The 21,282-nt window shown below is 40.8% G+C and overlaps 2 protein-coding genes across 4 annotated transcripts in view; both read right to left on the minus strand.

Annotated features, from left to right (window-relative positions):
* Positions 1 to 6,056: 6,056 nt before the first annotated feature.
* On the minus strand, positions 6,057 to 8,539 carry LOC101475913 (uncharacterized). 2 transcript variants are annotated; one of them, XM_004545278.3, is made up of 3 exons: positions 8,307 to 8,539; positions 7,899 to 8,225; positions 6,057 to 7,492 (listed from the first exon to the last, which is right to left on the minus strand). In XM_004545278.3, the coding sequence occupies exons 1-3, from the start codon at positions 8,488 to 8,490 to the stop codon at positions 6,657 to 6,659; spliced, it is 1,347 nt and encodes a 448-aa protein (XP_004545335.1). In that variant the 5' UTR covers positions 8,491 to 8,539; the 3' UTR covers positions 6,057 to 6,656. The 2 variants fall into 2 exon arrangements, with proteins under 2 accessions (XP_004545335.1, XP_004545334.1); XM_004545277.3 differs by having other exon boundaries at positions 7,899 to 8,228.
* Positions 8,540 to 10,327: 1,788 nt separating this feature from the next.
* synpra (synaptoporin a) overlaps positions 10,328 to 21,282 on the minus strand; it is a 31,293-nt gene continuing 20,338 nt past the window's right edge. The window contains exons 1-5 of one of the 2 annotated variants that reach the window (XM_076883838.1): positions 12,663 to 12,930; positions 12,385 to 12,509; positions 12,043 to 12,241; positions 11,640 to 11,831; positions 10,328 to 11,378 (exon numbers count right to left, since the gene is read on the minus strand). In XM_076883838.1, coding sequence (XP_076739953.1) covers positions 11,127 to 11,378; positions 11,640 to 11,831; positions 12,043 to 12,241; positions 12,385 to 12,440 — 699 coding nt within the window. In that variant the 5' untranslated portion in view covers positions 12,441 to 12,509; positions 12,663 to 12,930 and the 3' untranslated portion in view covers positions 10,328 to 11,126. Of the gene's footprint in view, positions 11,379 to 11,639; positions 11,832 to 12,042; positions 12,242 to 12,384; positions 12,510 to 12,662; positions 12,931 to 21,282 lie in introns of those variants that run through there. The other variant, XM_004545275.3, reaches the window with a different exon arrangement.

Consider the following 21,282-nt stretch of genomic DNA (forward strand, 5'->3'; position numbering starts at 1 on the left):
TGATATACATTTAGACAATAACACAACTGAACTGTAGAAAATGACAAATGGTATTTTTGATGTTCCAAAAGCTCAATGTCACTTATGATTTTAAAACGATTTAGTGATTTACTTTATAATTTTGATAAACAGTTTTGTTGAATCTGAATAGTAATATAGTATTATAATTAAACAGTATTATTAACATTAAACATATGCAATGAATTTGAATTATCAATAACTGAAACTCAACTATTGGCACTCAAGTACCAGTTCTGTAATCAAGTATTGTCAGCTGAGAAGGAAGAAATGCAACTGTAGTGGCCTCAGGTCATTTTCCATAAGTTACTGGCACTGGTGTCTTGGGAAAAATCCATCTTGTCTCACTTAACCCATTTTTTAACTAATGCTGTGTTCTGGTAATTTGACAGCATACATGCCACTGCAAACAGTTGGTTGATATTATAAACATGTGACATGGTAATGATGCTATCAAAAAGTTTGTTCTGTTTGATCCTCCTAATGACTCGCTCCACATGTACCCTGAGTCTGGCTATGGCCTGCGTCTCCTTAACCTGGTATGCTGGCATCTGCTTCTGCTTAGGTAGAAAAGGTGGGCAGTACACTTTGCATTTACAACAATCAGTGATTAGGAAGCCCTTATCTACCATCACTGCCATGTCTTCAGTCAACTTCTCAGCAATGCCTGATTGTTTGAATAGTTCCTTGTCACTAACCGAACCAGCATACAGATTAGAGATGAATGTCACTGGACCATGTGGAGCTATGCCAACCAGGGCTTTCATCGTACAGTGGGATTTGTACGAAGAGTACATTTCACAGAAGTGGTGAGGATGGTGTCTGACACCTCAGCTCTGTACAGTCAAGGATCATCTGGGTGTCTGAGAAATCTTTGAATTCCTCAGGGAGGTAAGCTTGCACTTCTTCACGTGTAAGCCAGATGCACTGAGACCCCAGTGCAGTGGCAAGAAAATTTGTCCATGTTGCAATAATGCGGCTCACTGTGGACTGGTGTATGTTAAATCGGTGTGCCAGGTCCCTCTCCTTCAAACCAACTGACAGGAAAACCAGGAAAAGAAAAAACTCATCAATTGGCTGTAGCAGCTGCCTCTGGAAGGTGAAAACAAAAGGGAAAATGTTACTCCTTAAGCTATGAACTAGTAAAATTATTATTTTCTTGGCTAAATGTTTTGTAATGGTTAGGCATACCATACTGTACCATGGGGTAAACAATGAGGTGCTGTAGTGCACAGGTGTATGTATGTATGTAAAGGATACTGAGTCTAGCATACATACACCTGTGTATGTATGCTACTGTACATAATGTAATGTTATTGTACATAAATACAATAACATTACACCTCTAGTTCTAACTACCAACAAACCCATAACCTACTGTTGATGTGCGTGCAGGTGTCAACACTTCTTCGTTCCGATTGGCAGCTGACTTGGCTCTTGAAACCCGGATCATTTTATAGATGCAAGGCTCAATCAAAACCCAGAATGCCATCAAATGATCATAGCTTGGAAATCTATTCACGAGAGAGACATACATCGTGTCAATCATTAATTAACATTACACACTGACATAAAAATAATGTGAACTGTGACAAATATGCTAATGGTATGCTGTATAATATAGTCTGATTAAGAGTATTTGGTGTTGTATTTTACCTGTAGCATTAGGATATCGTTTAAATACTAAAGCATCTACATAAAACATACAATCAGCAGAGAAAAAGTAAATATCTATTTTGTTTTCATTAAGACTGGAAAAACTTTCGAAATTTAACTGATGGTGACCTTGGTATATTTTAAACAGTTAGCTTGAATAGAACTTAGGTGTACCTGGTGTAGAATCGGATGTCACTGTCGGAGCCAGCAAAACACTGTAACCCAAATTCTCGCTGGACACGTAACTCCTGTATTTCCTTCCTCAGAGTCTCCATGTCTTTGGACAGGTCTTCTGCAGCTGATGCAGATATGTCCAATGCAGACGGCTCAGGGACTGAGCAGTAGTCATGATCTCTTGTAAGACTGTGCTCTTCTTGATCGTCAGGAGGAACTAGTTCAGGGCGTCGCTCCGTTCTCTCCCAAACACTACGCCGCGGTGGTTCAACTTTATAGCCATTCCACTCAAAAAGTGTTGGTACAGCACCTTTAATAAGCCTCCTTCGACCATCGAGGGTTGTTGGCTCTATGAGTTGATCACTGGCAAAGTGTCTGCAGCAGACCCTGGTGTGAGAGGTAATCGTGAAATGATCCCGGCGTATGTTTAACAGCCATTGTCTTCTCAAGTCGGAATGGGTCGGAAAGGCATGAAAACTTAGTATGCCGTTAAATTTGGCTGAAGCTGAACAAAGTGGGACACAGCAATGCTCGGAGTATTTCTTCTCCTGTTTTTGAAAATGTTCTGTTTTAAATACTTTCCTTTTTATACTCATTCTGAAGCGACATTAGCATAGCTACCGATAGATAAGCAAACGTACCGGAAACGCACAAGCGGTACTATTTGGAAACGGAAATACGTCACATGCCCTAGTGCAAGTAGTCTATTGAAAAGGTAATCCATCAGCTAATCCAGCAGCTAATCCCGGAGGGAACAGGAAAGAGAAATGGATTTTGAAATGCAGTTTATTAAAGTGCAAATGGAAAAAGGTTTTTGAAATGCAGTTTATTAAAGTGCAAATGGAAAAAGGATTTTGAAATGCAGTTTATTAAATTGAAAGTCAAAAATGAATTTACAAATGCAGAATTTATTCTACAATTCATTATTTAAGCACAGAATTCTTTATTTCGATGCGTGGCTCTTGTGGTCCTCCATACCATAAGGATTAAGTACAGCGCTATAAAAATACAGGCAATTTAATCGAATCAGTTATTCCCGTTATTCTGGTACATTTAGGTGTTTTTGGTTAATGTCACATCTGTCTGATTTTATGATGCTATACTGGATAAAAGACGCTGTACAGTTGCTTTAATTTGCCCGTTTTATTTGGCTTTCATTTTACTTTACAACGTTTGCTGAGAGAAATTTTCAATAAACGCAGCAGCTTATTTAGTTTAAATACTAACCTTTACAGGTTATTGTAAAATCGTAACCAGTAGCGGTTTTTACACGGTTGCCCAGGGCGGCATCATGGGCATCGCCAAAAAAGGTGCTCATACTTATGCTGCCCCGACATCCTGCCAGCGCAATTTAGGGATGGCAAACCAATAGAAACCAATTGGTTTTCTATCGCCCATTTAGTAAGGGCGCCCTCCGTTTGCGAGGTGTGCCTGCTGCTTGCGGCACAGGGAGGAGAGGGCGGGGCGGCGGGGGATTCACTGGCTGGCTGGAGCAGCATCTAATAACCAGCTCGCAAAATAAAACAAAATAAAAACAAAACAACAAACACGAAAACACCAAACATTATGATACAGACTCATAATTTGCACCGATGTTTTTTCGAAATTCTACGCGAAAAGTGAGCGCGAGAGCCCTCGTTGCGACTGCTTGCTGAAGTCAAAGTAAACTTTATTGTCGTCTCCGCTACATACAGTCCAGTATATAGAGAGACGAGACGACGAGGCTCCAGTTACAGCAGTGCAAGAAAACAAACAATAAATATAAGAAGAGTAAGAAAATAAATATACACTTTAGGACTCGGGGTAAAGGGATCAATAACAATTTAAAATTTATAATTTACAGTTTGATGATTTAAAGTCTCGCACACAACCTGTCGACAGGGCAGGGGGGCCGGCTGCTGCCAAATAGAGCACATTTCATTCATAACGCTGTAAATCCAAGCCCATTATGTATTCATGATTTGAATCCTGGTTTGTTTGAAATCCCAGAAATAAACCCTAGACAAAGCATATCTGTGAACTAAGGTGTAGGTCTATTAGGTTATCTTGTGGTGATCCTTGGGTTGGGGGATGGGTGTTCATACTGGAGTGCAAAATTAAAACCAATGGAAGATGGACAAGAAAAGTTCAAAGCCATCAGGTGCTCAGTTTAGAAAAAGGAGAAAACAAGAGGAGGAGAAACAAGAAAAAGATACAGGTAAGCGGACGTGTCATTGGATAATGGCAGGTCATCCTGAAACAATCAGAATCAGAATACTTTATTAATCCCTAAGGAAATTATGTGAGTTACAGTTGCTCCAAGACGAAATTGTAAAAATAGTAACAGTAACAGACTAAACTCCAAACAATACATTATGTTACAGATTTTACACATTTAAGAAATAGCACTAATACAGATCACTCAGTTATAAATATCAAGGATTAACAGAGGCGATTATAAATAAATATCAAGAAAATTGACAAGAATATTACAGAGTAGAGCGTGCGTAAAACGGGTGTAACTATTGCAATGTTTACAGTGCATTAGATGGAGGAGTTGTCCAGGGAGATGGCCACAAGCCACAGATTTCCTGTGTTGTTCAGTGGTGCTTTTTGGTAATCTCAGTCTCTCACTGAACGTGCTCCTGTGGCTAGCCAGTAGGTCATGGAGTGGGTGGGGGGTATTATCCATGATTGTCCTTATCTTGGACAACATCTGCCTCTCAGACACCACCCTAACCACCCTCCAGAGGGAGTGGCACCAAACAGGCTAGGACCGCGAAGTTTGAAATTCGCGTTTGTAAAATAGTTTAAGGTGTGGTCAGAGTCCTCAAAAGTTGCGCATAAATCACTATACACAAGCGTTTGTAACACATGCAGCTAAATTTCACTCTGAACTACAACGGGAAAAGGGCGAAACATCTTTATCAAAGGCGCAGTTAAATGCTGCGACAATATTTTACAGTACGGCAACTTTATTGTATATATTCATTTTTTATTCGTTTTCTGCATGAAGATGATATTTTCTTTAAATATTTTTTAAAAAGTGATCGACTAACGCAATTCGTTTTAACGAAAGAAATAATCAGACTTAACGTGATGAGTTTTCGTTACGATTTTCAGTTATTGATACTTCTTGTTTATAAAGTGATGAATTAATGATTAAAAATACAAATATATATATATAAAATATTACAACACTACGTTTTAAAAAAAAAAACAAAAACGTTTGAATCGAAACTGTGAAACTAAATGGGAAATAATTTTTACGGGAAACTTATTCTGAATAAATAAAGCCGACGTGTTTATCACTCCACTTTGCTTGGGTGACACTGGGAGTCAAGGTGATGAGGATGACGTGTTGAGCGGCAGGTATAAAAGCAGAAGCCAACAATCGAATGTGACTTTCACATGTGAGCGCTTCCAGGAGCTTTTTCTACAAGTACTTTGAAAACTCTACACCAACGACTTCCAAAGTTCAGCCGCCTCTTAGCCGCCGCATAACATTTCTTGCGCTTCTACACTAGCCTTTACGGCAGCGCCTTTTCTCCTTCTTTACCGATCGCAGACCCGAGGACACTTACACGCGCGCACACATTGCATTGGGACAGCCTGGTTGCATCATATTCAAAAATTAATTAAAAATCATACTTGATAGTTGACATCAAACTTTCAACACATTCCTCCTCTGGGCCACCTACTGTCCCTCTGAGCCAAGTTTCATCTATATCTGCTGTAGTATTCCACAAAAAATAAAGGAAAAGTCTGTTCACATTTAACAACTTTCAAGGAGTGTAATAGCGTCTTATTAAAAATATAATAAAAAACATCTGTGATAGTTGACATGAATTTCTCAACAGATTCCTCTTCTTTGACACCTACACAATGCTACACATGCTAAAGTGGCAACCGCTAACAGTACTCAAGCAAATTTAAGTAAATGTACGTTTTTGGAAAAATGTACTTCCAACAGTACTTTATTGCACCATGTTCATTCACTCATGAGCTGCTGCAATATGAATCAAATGGCTGAATTGCCACCTCAGCATGCAGTCAAGTTCTATACTCTTGCTAATGACCTACTAATTATATTCAGGTGTGTTGCAACAGGCACACATGGTTTCAGAGACTGGAGTTCGAGACCCCTGTTGTCATGTAATGCTTATGTTTTCATTTAAAAAACAGACACAATGAAAATATTCAAAAAAACGACAATTTATTTACTTTGGAGACACAAAAATTGTCTAGTAGAAAATGTTTGTCAGCTGAATGAATTCATTTTTTATTGTCTTGCCCTTTGATGTATATGCTAGTTTTGTTTTGACAACTACCTATTAAAACTGAGACATTGTGTTCATCTCCTTTAACTCTACAGTTTGCGTTACAGCAGCTTTCTTTATTAAATTTGTCTTCACTAAAGAATTTCTGGTTTGCATTAGCACTGATACTCAGAGACATCTGCTCACACGAGCTCTTTCAGTTTGTGGCGTAAAAGTTGCACATATTACTTATAGAGATTGTTATATGACTCACATCTAATGTTACAATGATAATGATAAGACACAGTTTAATAATATTGTTAGTCTCTAATGAAATGAAGATATATGGTTCTAGGCTCGGCAAGAACCTGGTTTTACACAGAGAAATAACGTGTTGTTAGGAGAGGGATTTGCATTGGTGAAAGTGTTGAAGTCACTGATGATGAGAACTGTGGACTGCAAATGGAATGATTTTATCCTAGCATGCTTCCTTGAGTCCTACAGTTGTAACATCAGTTGCAATTAAAAATAAAGGGTTTTAGACATGTCACTTCTGTCTCCTGTGAACAGTCACAGTGGGTGAGTGTAATCGGTTCTGTCCTCTTCATGGATCTTCAGATGTGTGTTTAATTGGCTCTTCCTTTGAAAGGTTTTCCCACAAAACAAGCACGAATGAGGCCTCTCCCCTGTGTGCGTCACCCTGTGAGTCTCCATGTCACCTTTACGATTGAAGCGCCTGCCGCACTCTGTGCACTGGTACGGTCGCTCTCCTGTGTGGATTCTCATGTGTAACGTCAGGGCTCCGCTCTGCCTGAAGTTCACGCCGCATTCCTTACAGCGGTAAGGCTTCTCTCCTGTGTGGATCCTCACGTGATCTTTCAAATGACTCGACTCTTTAAAACGCTTAGCACAAATGGGGCATGTGTGCCTTCTCTCCCTTATGAAATGATTTCCATCTTCTTCCATACTGTCTCCATCCTTGGAGTTCAACTCGGAGATTTGTCTTTTCTGTTGTCTTGTTCCCGATGGTTTGAGCAGCTTAATCCCCACACCCTCTATGTTTTTAGTATGCTCACTCTGACCAACAAGCTGCTCTGGCTCTACAGAGTGGACAGACTGAGACTCTCCAGACAGTGTACAGCCTTCAACATCTGTCCTGTTTTCTGTAGTAAATGCATTGTTGCTCAGACTGCATTTGGGGCTCAGGGTTAGAGAAGGAGCCTCATTATAATCATCTAGTGGCTGATGAGGTAGTGTACAGTCACAGTCCGCCTCTTCCTGAGGTTTAGATGATGTAAACGCCTGCACTTTTATGATCTTAGATGTATGACGGTTGTAGCGGTGCTGATACTGGCTCTGGTCTTGTTGAGTCCCATGATTCTTAGAATAAGTGATCTCCAGTGGATCTAAAAAAATATTATATTATTATTATAAAATATTATATTAAAATATTAATAATAAATTGCCATCATTTTTAATTATTTATATCTAATTAGTACCACGGTTATCAGTATATTTGAACATGAGAGACGGCTGCGTTTGACATTTCCTTTCACCTTTCTGTTTAACATTGAAACACAACATGAATGTAAAGGAAATCTGTCGTTTACTGCAGTGATACACTTGAGATTTGGTCACTCAGACAGGTATTAGCTCATGAATGTAAACAAACCTGCTCATTATGGGAAGCATCTCCAGCTCATGCAATGAAAAACACACTATTTTTCTCATTCCAGCGCTCGGACTGATATAAGAACAAAATAACTGATGCCAGCTTTTGCTGGATGTGCTTTTACTCAGTCCTCTCCTCACCTTCTGGGTTAAGTTGTTGAACTTCTGACTCCGCGTTTATTCCGCAGGTAGATGTTAAACACTCATCTCCGTGTGGCTCAGCTTTGATAGCTGCTGCCTGCTCAACAGTTAATACAGTGTATAGGTGCAAGGGTGGATCCTCGTGATCTCCTCTTGTCACAACCTCAGGTGACACTGTGGCATCACTCTGCTGCCTACAGGAGGCTCCTTGCTGAGCATCCCTTTGATCATGCTCCTCTTTAATGTGCAGGATGCTCTGGGGCTTTGGGCTCACATGTGAGCCCTCAGGAGGAGCCTCTTCATTACTGCGGGCACTCAAAAGATGATCTGCTGAATGGTACGACAAAAGTCTAGAGGTGAAACAGCTGCAGCCTTTAACATAAAGTAATGAGTATTACATTTACACACCTGATCTGTGTAGCCTGACTTCAGGCCAGGAGAGCAGTGATCGCAGCTGATTTATCTCCTGCTTGGATCGGCTGATCTCTCCCTGGTAGTCTATTAAGGTTTTCTCCACAGCCCCGAAAATCTCCACCGCCGCCGCGGTGAGCCGCTCGGTGATGAGCGCGTTTAGGTGGTGCAGTGTGCCCATGTCTGGTCTGATCCGGTGGAGGTTTCACTGATCAGCTCCAGATATTGGCTTCCTCGTCGGTGTCAGCGACAAGCGTTAAGCTGTTGGGATATCTCCCTCTGCTGGTCACACGCGATGTTTTCTGCACCACATGCTCGCAGTGGAAAAGCAAGTCACACCTGACTTGTAGCCATGTTAGCGCAGATAACTGCAAAAGCCCCGTTTTTTTTTTTTACATGTAATTAAAATTACTTATTGGGAAGAAAAAGCAAAGTAAAGTGTGTTTTTAGATGACACAGACTATATTAGACACACAAATAAGAAAACAAACACTGCAAATCTTGAATTAGGAGTATAACTTATGAAGAAAAGCAAGAGTTCAAACAAACTACTGTGGTTTTAATTTTCATTTTAATATATTCCTGGTCTTAGTGGAAACTCCTGCATCATTTGGAGGGGAGTGAGTGACCTTTTAGAGAGAGAGACCTTTAAAAATGCACAGGCTTACATTTCAAAATACTGTTGAGACAATTCATTTTTATTATTGATGCGCAAATTCCTGAGACATAGACTATGATGTTATAATTCTGTATTCATTTGGATTTTAAGATTTGGACTTTAGGCCACTGAGTGCTACAAAGGAAAACACACTAAATCATGAGGACACATTACTGTTATTACTATTACTGTACATAAAACTGTACAGTCCATCTGACAAGGATGCCCCCTGGGCGCCTCCTGGGTGAGGTGTTCCAGGCATGTCCCACCGGGAGGAGGCCCCGGGGCAGACCCAGGACACGCTGGAGAGATTATATCTCTCGGCTGGCCTGGGAAAGCCTTGGTATTCCCCCCGGATAAGCTGGAGGAGGTGGCTGGGGAGAGGGAGGTCTGGGCCTCTTTGCTTAGGCTGCTGCCCCCGCGACCCGGCCCCGGATAAAGCGGATGAAGATGGATGGATGTACATAAAACTATTTAAATACACATTTTTTTAAGTAAACATTATGAAGACACCAAAACATTCAGAAATCAATTTCTAGGAATTTCAGAGTGGTATGATGAAATCCATGTATGTGTTTATTGCTCTTTGCTTTATTTTCTATAGTGTAGTTCAGAAAGTGAATAAGGTACGGTAAAAGATGAACTGTTACACTCCAAAACCTACACGCAGAGACACCACATACATTTGTGTCTCAGTTTGCGTTTCTTATATCAAACAGAAAGACAGCCGTGTGTCCTTGCTTTGTTCTTGGGAAATCAAGGAAAAGGGTCAGAGGTTACAGATCAAATCAAGATATCAGAACAGATGAAGAAGTCGTTTATGGACAAATTTATACATTTTTATTAGGATGAATTCCTGAATTCCTGACCTGTACACAGTCATCAAGGATGCCAGATTATTATACAGTGCATGGATGTTCAGTCTACTTTATTACACTGATGCAAGCCACATGCTTAGAAGTTCAAAGAACAGGGTTGCACAAGTCTCATTAATGTAAACAAACAGCAACCACGCATTATCCTTTGATTTTGACTTTACCATACACACAGTCACACCTCTGTGGTGCAGAAAGGAACTGTGATTTTTAAAGTAAACTAAAGCTCAGTAGCCGTTATATACAGATGAATCTAATATTCACTAGTCTTCTGTTGTCACTATAGCTTTTTTGCTGGGCTTTATTAGTGTGTGTGGATGCTCTGGTCATGCTTTAGAGAGGTGGAACTTGGATATGGAATTACTCATCAGTCTGACGATGGCATAGGAAGCAGTCCCAGGCATTTGTAGCAGGAGCAGCCACTTGCAAACAATAAGGGGAGACAAACTCCCTCTTTACAAATAAAATGCCAATGTGATGCTGCCTGTGCAGAAGAAATGAAAATGAAAGGAACAGAAACTACATGCTGCAATGGTTGCATATACAATTTGGTTTTCTTGCACATTCCCTGTATGTTTTGCAGAATGAAGTTATGAAGTTATTGCCTTAGTTTTTGAAGACTTTTTGACATCGTCAGTAGCCAGTGTTAGAATGAAGCTGGAATGCGTTTGTGTCACAGACAAATCACTGAATTTATTCTGAATTGATATGTGAATTCCCATTATCAAAATATATTTCTTATTAGATTAAAAAGAAATTACACTTGTAGTAATACTTAACTGATGAATGTCTAGTAATCAGTCAGGGTGTAAACTTTCAGAGATAAAATGCATGTCTCCCCCACCCCCCTTTGTTTCACAGAAAGCGTATTAGAACACATAAAACATCATGCACTTGGAAACTTTGGAGTATACAAACACGGAGTACTTTTTCCTTCCACGACAGAATGCAAACCACTTTGGAAAAGACATCCAATCAAAACATTGTATGTCAATTACTGAGCACAGAGAGAGAGAGAAACTGTTACTAATGTGTTTCAGACCACAAGAAATACAGCATTCAGCAAACAACACCTCTGAAAGAGAAGGAGTAAAAGACTATATCTAATAACTTTACCCAACAACACTTGTATCTACAATGAGTGTACTTGGACACACCGACATTGGTTTTATGACCACCGTTTTGCATTCTGCACAGACAAACTTCACTTCCGTCTTCTTCTATCACGCCTGATTGCCCTGCTTAAAGACGCTGAGGTGCTACTTGCAAAATGAAAAGAGACAATTACATTTGACTTGGGTAGGAAGTGGGCCCTCCCACCTGGCTATACTCAGATGGCTGACCCATATTGCCCTGGGTGTTGTAGCTCCCTGACTGGTCAAAACTTCCCTGGTTGTATGACTGCTGGCTAAATGTGCCACCCTGCTTCTCAGACGCCCCGGCTGCAAATCTTGAAGCACCCTTGTGCCAGCCGGTCTCCTTGAAGACAAACCAGATGTTTCCAGCCCATAGAACAAAGTTGAGAAACCCAAAAACCTGAAGAGACAGTGAAAGAAACAAATTTACAATAAACATCAAAACATTCAAATAATCTTGGCATAACTGCCCCCACATATTCATTCAGCTTGAACCACAATTTCTGCCTTTTTCACTGGTTACATCTCCCATACACTACCATAACATCAGTCGTTCACACTGTTCAGCTATTTCAGGTTCCACACATCAGTTTAAACATGTTCAGAAAACTGAGCTTTTCTAGTTGATCTTTTCATGCATTTCCACATCTTTTGTACCTACCACTGAGGTGTTGAGTCCAGACCAGCGAGGTCCATGCAAAGATCCACATTTGTTGGTCTGGTCTTTGCAGGCAGAGATGAGGAGCTGCACCTCATCTGGATCGGTGGCCACTTTGACATCGGACAGGGCCTTGGCCCAAGCGGAGGAACTGACCAGCCACAAGAAGGAGAACACTACTGTCACTACAAAATCCTGGAAGAAACGAGAGCGATCATGTCCATGAGAATTCAGCAATAAAACTATAGCATTACTTTAAATGCTTACTTTAAATGAGTGAATAGTTAGTTTGTGAGTCAATGGAAGACGTCAACCTGGAAGAATAGAGGGTCAGACTATGTGCATAACGTACTCTTGATAAACTACCTAATAAGGACTGAGAAAGTGTTTCATCGACTGTACTCACAATGAGTGGTGCTCGGCTGTTTTCGTGGTACTTGTTTAAAAAGAAGATGTAGATAATGGCAGCCGTGAGGGAATAAAGGAAGGCGAAGACTGCAATGGTGACAAAGAACTCAGCAGAGGATGAATAGTCTCCGGTCAGGAAAACACGCTCCCTCCTCATGGCTTCACACATGGGTGCTTCAAAGGACACCTGGTACAACCTGGTGCACACACGCACGCATGCACGGGTCAAGTACAAAAGCAATGAACAATTAACTTTCACTGTCAGCAGTTCATACATTTCATATAAAGCTCTTAGATCCCAAAATGTCAGCAGGCTGTCAGACACATGAAGGCCAATCACCTGAAAGGATAACCAAAGTCAATGCCAATGCTGAGGTTGCTGCTGGCCTTCTCCATGCAGTCCACGCTAACCTGCAGCTGCCCAGTATAACCGCCACATGTTGCAAATGCGAAGATGGAAAAGAGCTGCAGAAACACAAAGAAAAAAGCATCACATGCTCATCCAAAAAAGATACTACAAGTAATATAAAGTGGACACTCTGAGAAGAGAACAATCAGTTTTCTTCAAACACATTAACAAAGGCCTCAGTACAGGGTTGGGCAGATGAGCAGGCTCACCCGGATGAGCTGGAGGAAGTGGCTGAGGAGAGGGAGTTCTGGGCTCCACTCAGGGTGCTGCCACCACGGCCCAACCCCCCAAGCAGTAGAAAATGGATGGACGGTTGGGTAACGTTTACTTTTTCCTTCTCAGCTCGATAACAATCATTTACCAAAAACTTAAAGTTACAGTTTTACATAGAAGAAAGTTCCAATGTGAAGGAGACTCAGTTTGACTCATCTGCTGCATTCCCTCACTCCACACTACTGTTGTTTTTACTTTGCAGGCTATTGTGTGACTCAAGTCCAGCTAAACTTTACACAGGTTAACACTGATTAGCAGTAATTGAAATCATGGCTGGGGAAAAGCCACATTGCAGATTTGTTAGGATTTTATTTTTAATTTGTTTGCCATTTGGGGGCAGCAGAACACCATTTAAGTACCAGAGACTGTATCATCACTTTATGGTCTGCTGTCTGTTTAGACATATTTTATAATCTCACCACTATCTCATAATGCCTGCAGATACCTATCTGGGGAATCAGGGTTAGAAGAAGCATTATCTAAATTAACTTTAATTCCACTGGGGAAAAAAAAACAACAAAAAAAAAAAAACTACATGCATTCAAACAAGTGGACAAAGGAAAATCCACTCAAAGATGGTTTGGGAAGCATTTGAATATCCTTTATAGTGAAATGCTATTGTGTGTGAAATGTGTCCCTCAAAAACAGAAAAGTAGTTGATCAGTGCAAATGACTTTGTCTTATGGATATGTATATATGAGTCATATATAACATTTTCTTTTGTTCTTCAGGTGTCCTGTCTAGCAAACAGATTAATTGCATAATTGTGCTGGCAGCCCTTTGATCTTTTAGTGGTAGTCAATGGTCAATGGTCAATGGTCAATGGTAACTTTATTGTCCCTGATGGGAAATTGATTCGCAGTATGTCAAAACAAACAACAAACATACAACCAACACATCACGTACACTCATTAAAAAAATACTATAATATAATATAAGCCTGATAAAACAACCTAGATATTCCATCGAAAAAAGTGCAATGTGCAATGGCAACAACACTTACAATTTAGTGTTGTTAATTAAGATAATAGCACTAGGTACAAACGACAATTTGTGTCGCTTTGTCTTCACTGCAGTCATTTTATAACGACGACCTGATGGAAGCAGTTGAAAATCGTTAAAGAGAGGATGATCTGAACACAACAGGACAGAAGTTGCCTTCCTCAGCACATGCCTGTGCCATAAGACGCAAGAAAAAAATCTGTAGTTGGCTGGACACTTGTGTTAACAGCATGACAGGAACAGGTGTTGAATGGCATTAGGCCCTGAGAAACACAAGAAAATTGTGACAGAGTGATACATATATAGTTATACATATATAGTCACAAAACATGCATAGAGAGGAAAAAAAAATCAGACTTATAACAAGTTTTCTCTTTAAATCTAAACTCAGATGTTTCGCTAAACCTAATCTAAACCTAAAGTTATATTTCTGTGCAGAAAAAGTATTTGTGAGTTATAAGTCATTATAGCAAAAATAAAGTATGTAAGTTTCCTCCACTTTTCTCTAGATGATGGTGGAAAACAATATTCCAAAATGTCGAACTTTTGTACAAAGAAGGGACAATTTTATAAGGAATGGCCCTCTCGAAAGGATACAGAATTAACAAGAAGCAAATGTGGTACTTGACAAAAAAATTTACTACGAAAATGTTAAACCACAAGTCATACTGATATTTTTAGAAAGCCATAGAACTGGCAAACTCTCGCACTATGTCAGCTGGGACCAGCTCAAGTCCCTTGCGTACAATGAGATCAATAAAAGGCTAAAGAAATGAATAAATGGATGGATAATACTACAGTTTATCATCTTGAATATTTGAGGGGCTAGTCTTTCTTACAAGTTTCTTTCACTAAATACTCCTGAAGAGTTTCAGTCAGGTTTCAGAGCTCATCACAGCACAGAAACAGCTTTAGTGAAGGTTACAAATGATCTTTTTATGGCCTCTGACAGTGGACTCTTCTCTGTGCTTGTCCTGCTAGACCTCAGTGCAGCATTCGATACTGTTGACCATAATATCCTATTAGAGCGATTAGAACATGCTGTAGGTATTACAGGTACTGCACTGCAGTGGTTTGCATCATATCTATCTAATAGACTCCAATTTGTTCATGTAAATGGAGAGTCCTCTTCATACACTGAGGTTAATTATGGAGTTGCACAGGGTTCAGTGCTAGGACCAATTCTGTTTACATTATACATGCTTCCCTTAGGCAGAATCATCAGAAGACATTGTACACATTTTCACTGCTATGCAGATGACACCCAGCCCTATCTACAGTGGGGCAAAAAAGTATTTAGTCAGCCACCGATTGTGCAAGTTCCCCCACCTAAAATGATGACAGAGGTCAGTAATTTGCACCAGAGGTACACTTCAACTGTGAGAGACAGAATGTGAAAAAAAAATCCATGAATCCACATGGTAGGATTTGTAAAGAATTTATTCGTAAATCAGGGTGGAAAATAAGTATTTGGTCAATAACAAAAATACAACTCAATACTTTGTAACATAACCTTTGTTGGCAATAACAGAGGTCAAACGTTTACTATAGGTCTTTACCAGGTTTGCACACACAGTAGCTGGTATTTTGGCCCATTCCTCAATGCAGATCTTCTCGAGAGCAGTGATGTTTTGGGGCTGTCGCTGAGCAACACGGACTTTCAACTCCCGCCACAGATTTTCTATGGGGTTGAGGTCTGGAGACTGGCTAGGCCACTCCAGGACTTTCAAATGCTTCTTACGGATCCACTCCTTTGTTGCCCGGGCGGTGTGTTTTGGATCATTGTCATGTTGGAAGACCCAGCCTCGTTTCATCTTCAAAGTTCTCACTGATGGAAGGAGGTTTTGGCTCAAAATCTCACGATACATGGCCCCATTCATTCTGTCCTTAACACGGATCAGTCGTCCTGTCCCCTTGGCAGAAAAACAGCCCCATAGCATGATGTTTCCACCCCCATGCTTCACAGTAGGTATGGTGTTCTTGGGATGCAACTCAGTATTCTTCGTCCTCCAAACACGACGAGTTGAGTTTATACCAAAAAGTTCTACTTTGGTTTCATCTGACCACATGACATTCTCCCAATCCTCTGCTGTATCATCCATGTGCTCTCTGGCAAACTTCAGACGGGCCTGGACATGCACTGGCTTCAGCAGCGGAACACGTCTGGCACTGCGGGATTTGATTCCCTGCCGTTGTAGTGTGTTACTGATGGTGACCTTTGTTACTTTGGTCCCAGCTCTCTGCAGGTCATTCACCAGGTCCCCCCGTGTGGTTCTGGGATCTTTGCTCACCGTTCTCATGATCATTTTGACCCCACGGGATGAGATCTTGCGTGGAGCCCCAGATCGAGGGAGATTATCATTGGTCTTGTATGTCTTCCATTTTCTGATGATTGCTCCCACAGTTGATTTTTTCACACCAAGCTGCTTGCCTATTGTAGATTCACTCTTCCCAGTCTGGTGCAGGTCTACAATACTTTTCCTGGTGTCCTTCGAAAGCTCTTTGGTCTTGGCCATGGCGGAGTTTGGAGTCTGACTGTTTGAGGCTGTGGACAGGTGTCTTTTATACAGATGATGAGTTCAAACAGGGGCACAATCGGTGGCTGACTAAATACTTTTTTGCCCCACTGTATCTATGAAGCCAGATAACACACACCAATTAGTTAAACTGCAGGAATGTCTTAAAGACATTCTAACTTTCTGCTCCTTAGCACAGATAAAACTGAGGTTATTGTACTCGGCCCTGAAAATCTTAGAAATATGGTATCTAACCAGATTCTTACTCTGGATGGCATTACCTTGGCCTCCAGTAACGCTGTGAGGAACCTTGGAGTCATTTTTGACCAGGACATGTCCTTCAACGCACATATTAAACAAATATGTAAGACTGCTTTCTTCCATTTGCGCAACATCTCTAAAATTAGAAATATCCTGTCTCAGAGTGACGCTGAAAAATTAGTTCATGCATTTATTACTTCCAGGCCGGACAACTGCAATTCATTATTATCAGGAAGTCCTAAAAACTCCCTGAAAAGCCTTCAGTTAATCCAAAATGCTGCAGCAAGAGTACTGACAGGGACTAGCAAGAGAGAGCATATTTCTCCTGTATTGGCTTCCCTTCATTGGCTTCCTGTTAAATCCAGAATTGAATTCAAAATCCTGCTCCTTACATACAAGGTCTTGAATAATCAGGCCCCATCTTATCTTAATGACCTTATAGTACCATATAAGGTATCATATCATTAGAGCACTTTGCTCTCACACTGCAGGCTTACTTGTTGTTCCTAGAGTATTTAAAAGTAGAATTGGAGGGAGAACATTCAGTTTTCAGGCCCCTCTTCTATGTCCGGCGTCTCCTTTCCAGTCACCTTTTTCACTCACTATGTGTCAATAGACCTCTCTGCATCGAATCATACTTGTTTATTAATCTCTGTCTCTCTTCCACAGCATGTCCTCTATCCTGTTTTCCTTCTCTCACCCCAACTGGTCGCAGCAGATGGCCCCGCCCCTCCCTGAGCCTGGTTCTGCTGGAAGTTTCTTCCTGTTAAAAGGGAGTTTTTCCTTCCCACTGACACCAAAGTGCTTGCTCATAGGGGGTCATATGATTGTTGGGTTTTTCTCTTTATGTATTATTGTAGGGTCTACCTTACAATATAAAGCGCCTTGAGGCGACTGTAGTTGTGATTTGGCGCTTTATAAAAAAAAATGAATTGAATTGAATTGTGTCAAATTCCACTTACTACAGTACCTCAGTGGTTCTGCTCTATGTGCCTGGGGCTTTCATGGCTGGGGATTAAAAAAGGTTGCTGACACGACACCGCTTCCATTGTGAATAAGTCCAAATGCATAAAACACACATGAAGTGAAAACAAGCTGCTCATTACAGTCACCAAACATGAACGTGCAGCGAGCACATAATCATAGTCACACACTTCCCCTGCCCTTAACATCTTTCCTCCCCTAGCCCAGTTGTCCATATAAAGCTCTCATAGCCTCAAGAGTTCTCACAACCATAATCACCATAATCAGACCTGACGCCTGGTTAGCATTAGCCTCCCCTCTCCCATATTACAGGCAGCTGGACATGCAGCTTGCCAGCAGCTGTGGAGGTTTTGCAGCATCTCTGCTTGTCTGAAAGAATGTCAGCCTCTGGAGGGCACTATCAGATCACTGAGCTGGACTATGCCACACTGAATGGATGCTTTCATGTTCGTGAAGGGAACAGGGGCTAAGCACACATATGTCATCTTGCAAAGAAAAGATTTATGGGTCATGCAATGAGAAATCAGTGAGTGCGTCCCAGATGAGCCGCTAAAATTCAGCAGATATTTGCAAATGAAACTGTAGACATTAAATGAAGGTGTCAAAATGTTTTAATTGATGTCATTTTTTTAGTATTTCTGAGTCCCCCTAACTTTTATTTTACATTTCATTTACACCCCCACCCTTCATTCACTGCTTCTGCTGTGTTATTGTTCAAATTTATAATGTAGCCATAAGCTTCATTTCTTTCATTTGGTTTGTAGTTTATAAGCAGCTATTTATCATTTTCTACCAGTAGAAACTGAAGTAACAAAACTGAGTAGCACTGAGACCGTTTGATAGGCTAAATTTTTGTGTCATAATGCTTTAAAAAAACAACAAGATTTTTAGTATCATTTTCTTCTTTTTGCATTTTTCAACATTAATTTTCTGTTTATACACCAGAATGCAGTTACAGGTGGAGTTATATTTACTTATAAGTCATGAATAAACACATTTACTGATCATAAACTGATACAGCGAGACTTGACCTTCTTTTTCTTAAGAAGAACTTTTTTCATAGTCCTTGGAGGAAGTCCTTCCTGTGGTTCTGCACAGCAAAACTGGGGACGGCTACAGTTCCTGGAAACCCGTTTTGGGGTCTATTTCAGCATCTACTTAAGTTTAGGTATTCTTCAACACAAGAACCTTTGAGTGACATACAGTGGGGCAAAAAAGTATTTAGTCAGCCACCGATTGTGCAAGTTCCCCCACTTAAAATGATGACAGAGGTCAGTAATTTGCACCAGAGGTACACTTCAACTGTGAGAGACAGAATGTGGAAAAAAAATCCATGAATCCACATGGTAGGATTTGTAAAGAATTTATTCGTAAATTAGGGTGGAAAATAAGTATTTGGTCACCTCAAACAAGGAAAATCTCTGGCTCTCACAGACCTGTAACGTCTTCTGTAAGAAGCTTTTCTGTCCCCCACTCGTTACCTGTATGAATGGCACCTGTTTGAACTCATCATCTGTATAAAAGACACCTGTCCACAGCCTCAAACAGTCAGACTCCAAACTCCGCCATGGCCAAGACCAAAGAGCTTTCGAAGGACACCAGGAAAAGTATTGTAGACCTGCACCAGACTGGGAAGAGTGAATCTACAATAGGCAAGCAGCTTGGTGTGAAAAAAATCAACTGTGGGAGCAATCATCAGAAAATGGAAGACATACAAGACCACTGATAATCTCCCTCGATCTGGGGCTCCACGCAAGATCTCATCCCGTGGGGTCAAAATGATCATGAGAACGGTGAGCAAAGATCCCAGAACCACACGGGGGGACCTGGTGAATGACCTGCAGAGAGCTGGGACCAAAGTAACAAAGGTCACCATCAGGAACACACTACAACGGCAGGGAATCAATCAATGGTCAATGGTCAATGGTAACTTTATTGTCCCTGATGGGAAATTGATTCGCAGTATGTCAAAACAAACAACAAACATACAACCAACACATCACGTACACTCATTAAAAAAAATACTATAATATAATATAAGCCTGATAAAACAAATCCCGCAGTGCCAGACGTGTTCCGCTGCTGAAGCCAGTGCATGTCCAGGCCCGTCTGAAGTTTGCCAGAGAGCACATGGATGATACAGCAGAGGATTGGGAGAATGTCATGTGGTCAGATGAAACCAAAGTAGAACTTTTTGGTATAAACTCAACTCGTCGTGTTTGGAGGAAGAAGAATACTGAGTTGCATCCCAAGAACACCATACCTACTGTGAAGCATGGGGGTGGAAACATCATGCTATGGGGCTGTTTTTCTGCCAAGGGGACAGGACGACTGATCCGTGTTAAGGACAGAATGAATGGGGCCATGTATCGTGAGATTTTGAGCCAAAACCTCCTTCCATCAGTGAGAACTTTGAAGATGAAACGAGGCTGGGTCTTCCAACATGACAATGATCCAAAACACACCGCCCGGGCAACAAAGGAGTGGCTCCGTAAGAAGCATTTGAAAGTCCTGGAGTGGCCTAGCCAGTCTCCAGACCTCAACCCCATAGAAAATCTGTGGCGGGAGTTGAAAGTCCGTGTTGCTCGGCGACAGCCCCAAAACATCACTGCTCTCGAGAAGATCTGCATGGAGGAATGGGCCAAAATACCAGCTACTGTGTGTGCAAACCTGGTAAAGACCTATAGTAAACGTTTGACCTCTGTTATTGCCAACAAAGGTTATGTTACAAAGTATTGAGTTGTATTTTTGTTATTGACCAAATACTTATTTTCCACCCTGATTTACGAATAAATTCTTTACAAATCCTACCATGTGGATTCATGGATTTTTTTTTCACATTCTGTCTCTCACAGTTGAAGTGTACCTCTGGTGCAAATTACTGACCTCTGTCATCATTTTAAGTGGGGGAACTTGCACAATCGGTGGCTGACTAAATACTTTTTTGCCCCACTGTAAGTGCACTGTGAGTCATTTAGACACAAGCTTATACTGTTGCAGCATGAGTAATCAAAAGGAAAATGAAATATGGATATGGGGAAGTTAAAGATCACACAGTGTGAGAGAAGAGCTACACCGACAATGCTCCGCTGTCCACACGTGGCACACAGCTAGCGTGATATTGGGTGAATAGCCCTACAAACCACTGGTCGCATTGTTGTCTATTTAGCAGTTGTTATATCAAACACTGGGTTACTGTATCATTTTATTATTATATTTTGGTTGTTTGAAAATAAATAGGAATAAGCCCTTTAATGCACGTAGTATAGGAGGGAACTCATTAATGGGCAGTTTCTTACAAAAGGTCCCTAACACACTCCAGTCCAGAAACATTACAGCTGACAGTGGCAGCAACGTAAACTAGAACCAGAACCAGTCGTTATGATACCTTTTGATATCATAACTCTGAAATGCAACAGTTACAGTGTTGGTAGCACCGTATGTACTGTAGGGAGTGTATCTTACCAAGGCTGCAGTTCCTCCACAACTGCTGCCAAGTGGTTTGTCATTTCTGGTGTTTTTCTGTTTCTATTGTTATTCACAACCTGTGTTTTATTCTTTATGTATATGTTGTAATTGAGTTCTCGTTAGTTTTATCGTTTGGTACTTGAATTTAATTCTTGTCCCTTTTCCTTCCCATTACTGTTCATAATTCTAAAAAAGTGTTTCCCTCTGTCGAGCTAGTTCTCATTTTTGTAATCAGGTATCTTTAGCGTCTTGTATTTACCTTTACTTCTGCCCCCGGCTGATTGTCCTTGTTTACATCTGTGTCTGGTTATGCTCCTGTGTCCAA

Source organism: Maylandia zebra, linkage group LG5 (assembly GCF_041146795.1).
Source record: "Maylandia zebra isolate NMK-2024a linkage group LG5, Mzebra_GT3a, whole genome shotgun sequence".
Taxonomy (NCBI): Eukaryota; Metazoa; Chordata; class Actinopteri; order Cichliformes; family Cichlidae; genus Maylandia; species Maylandia zebra.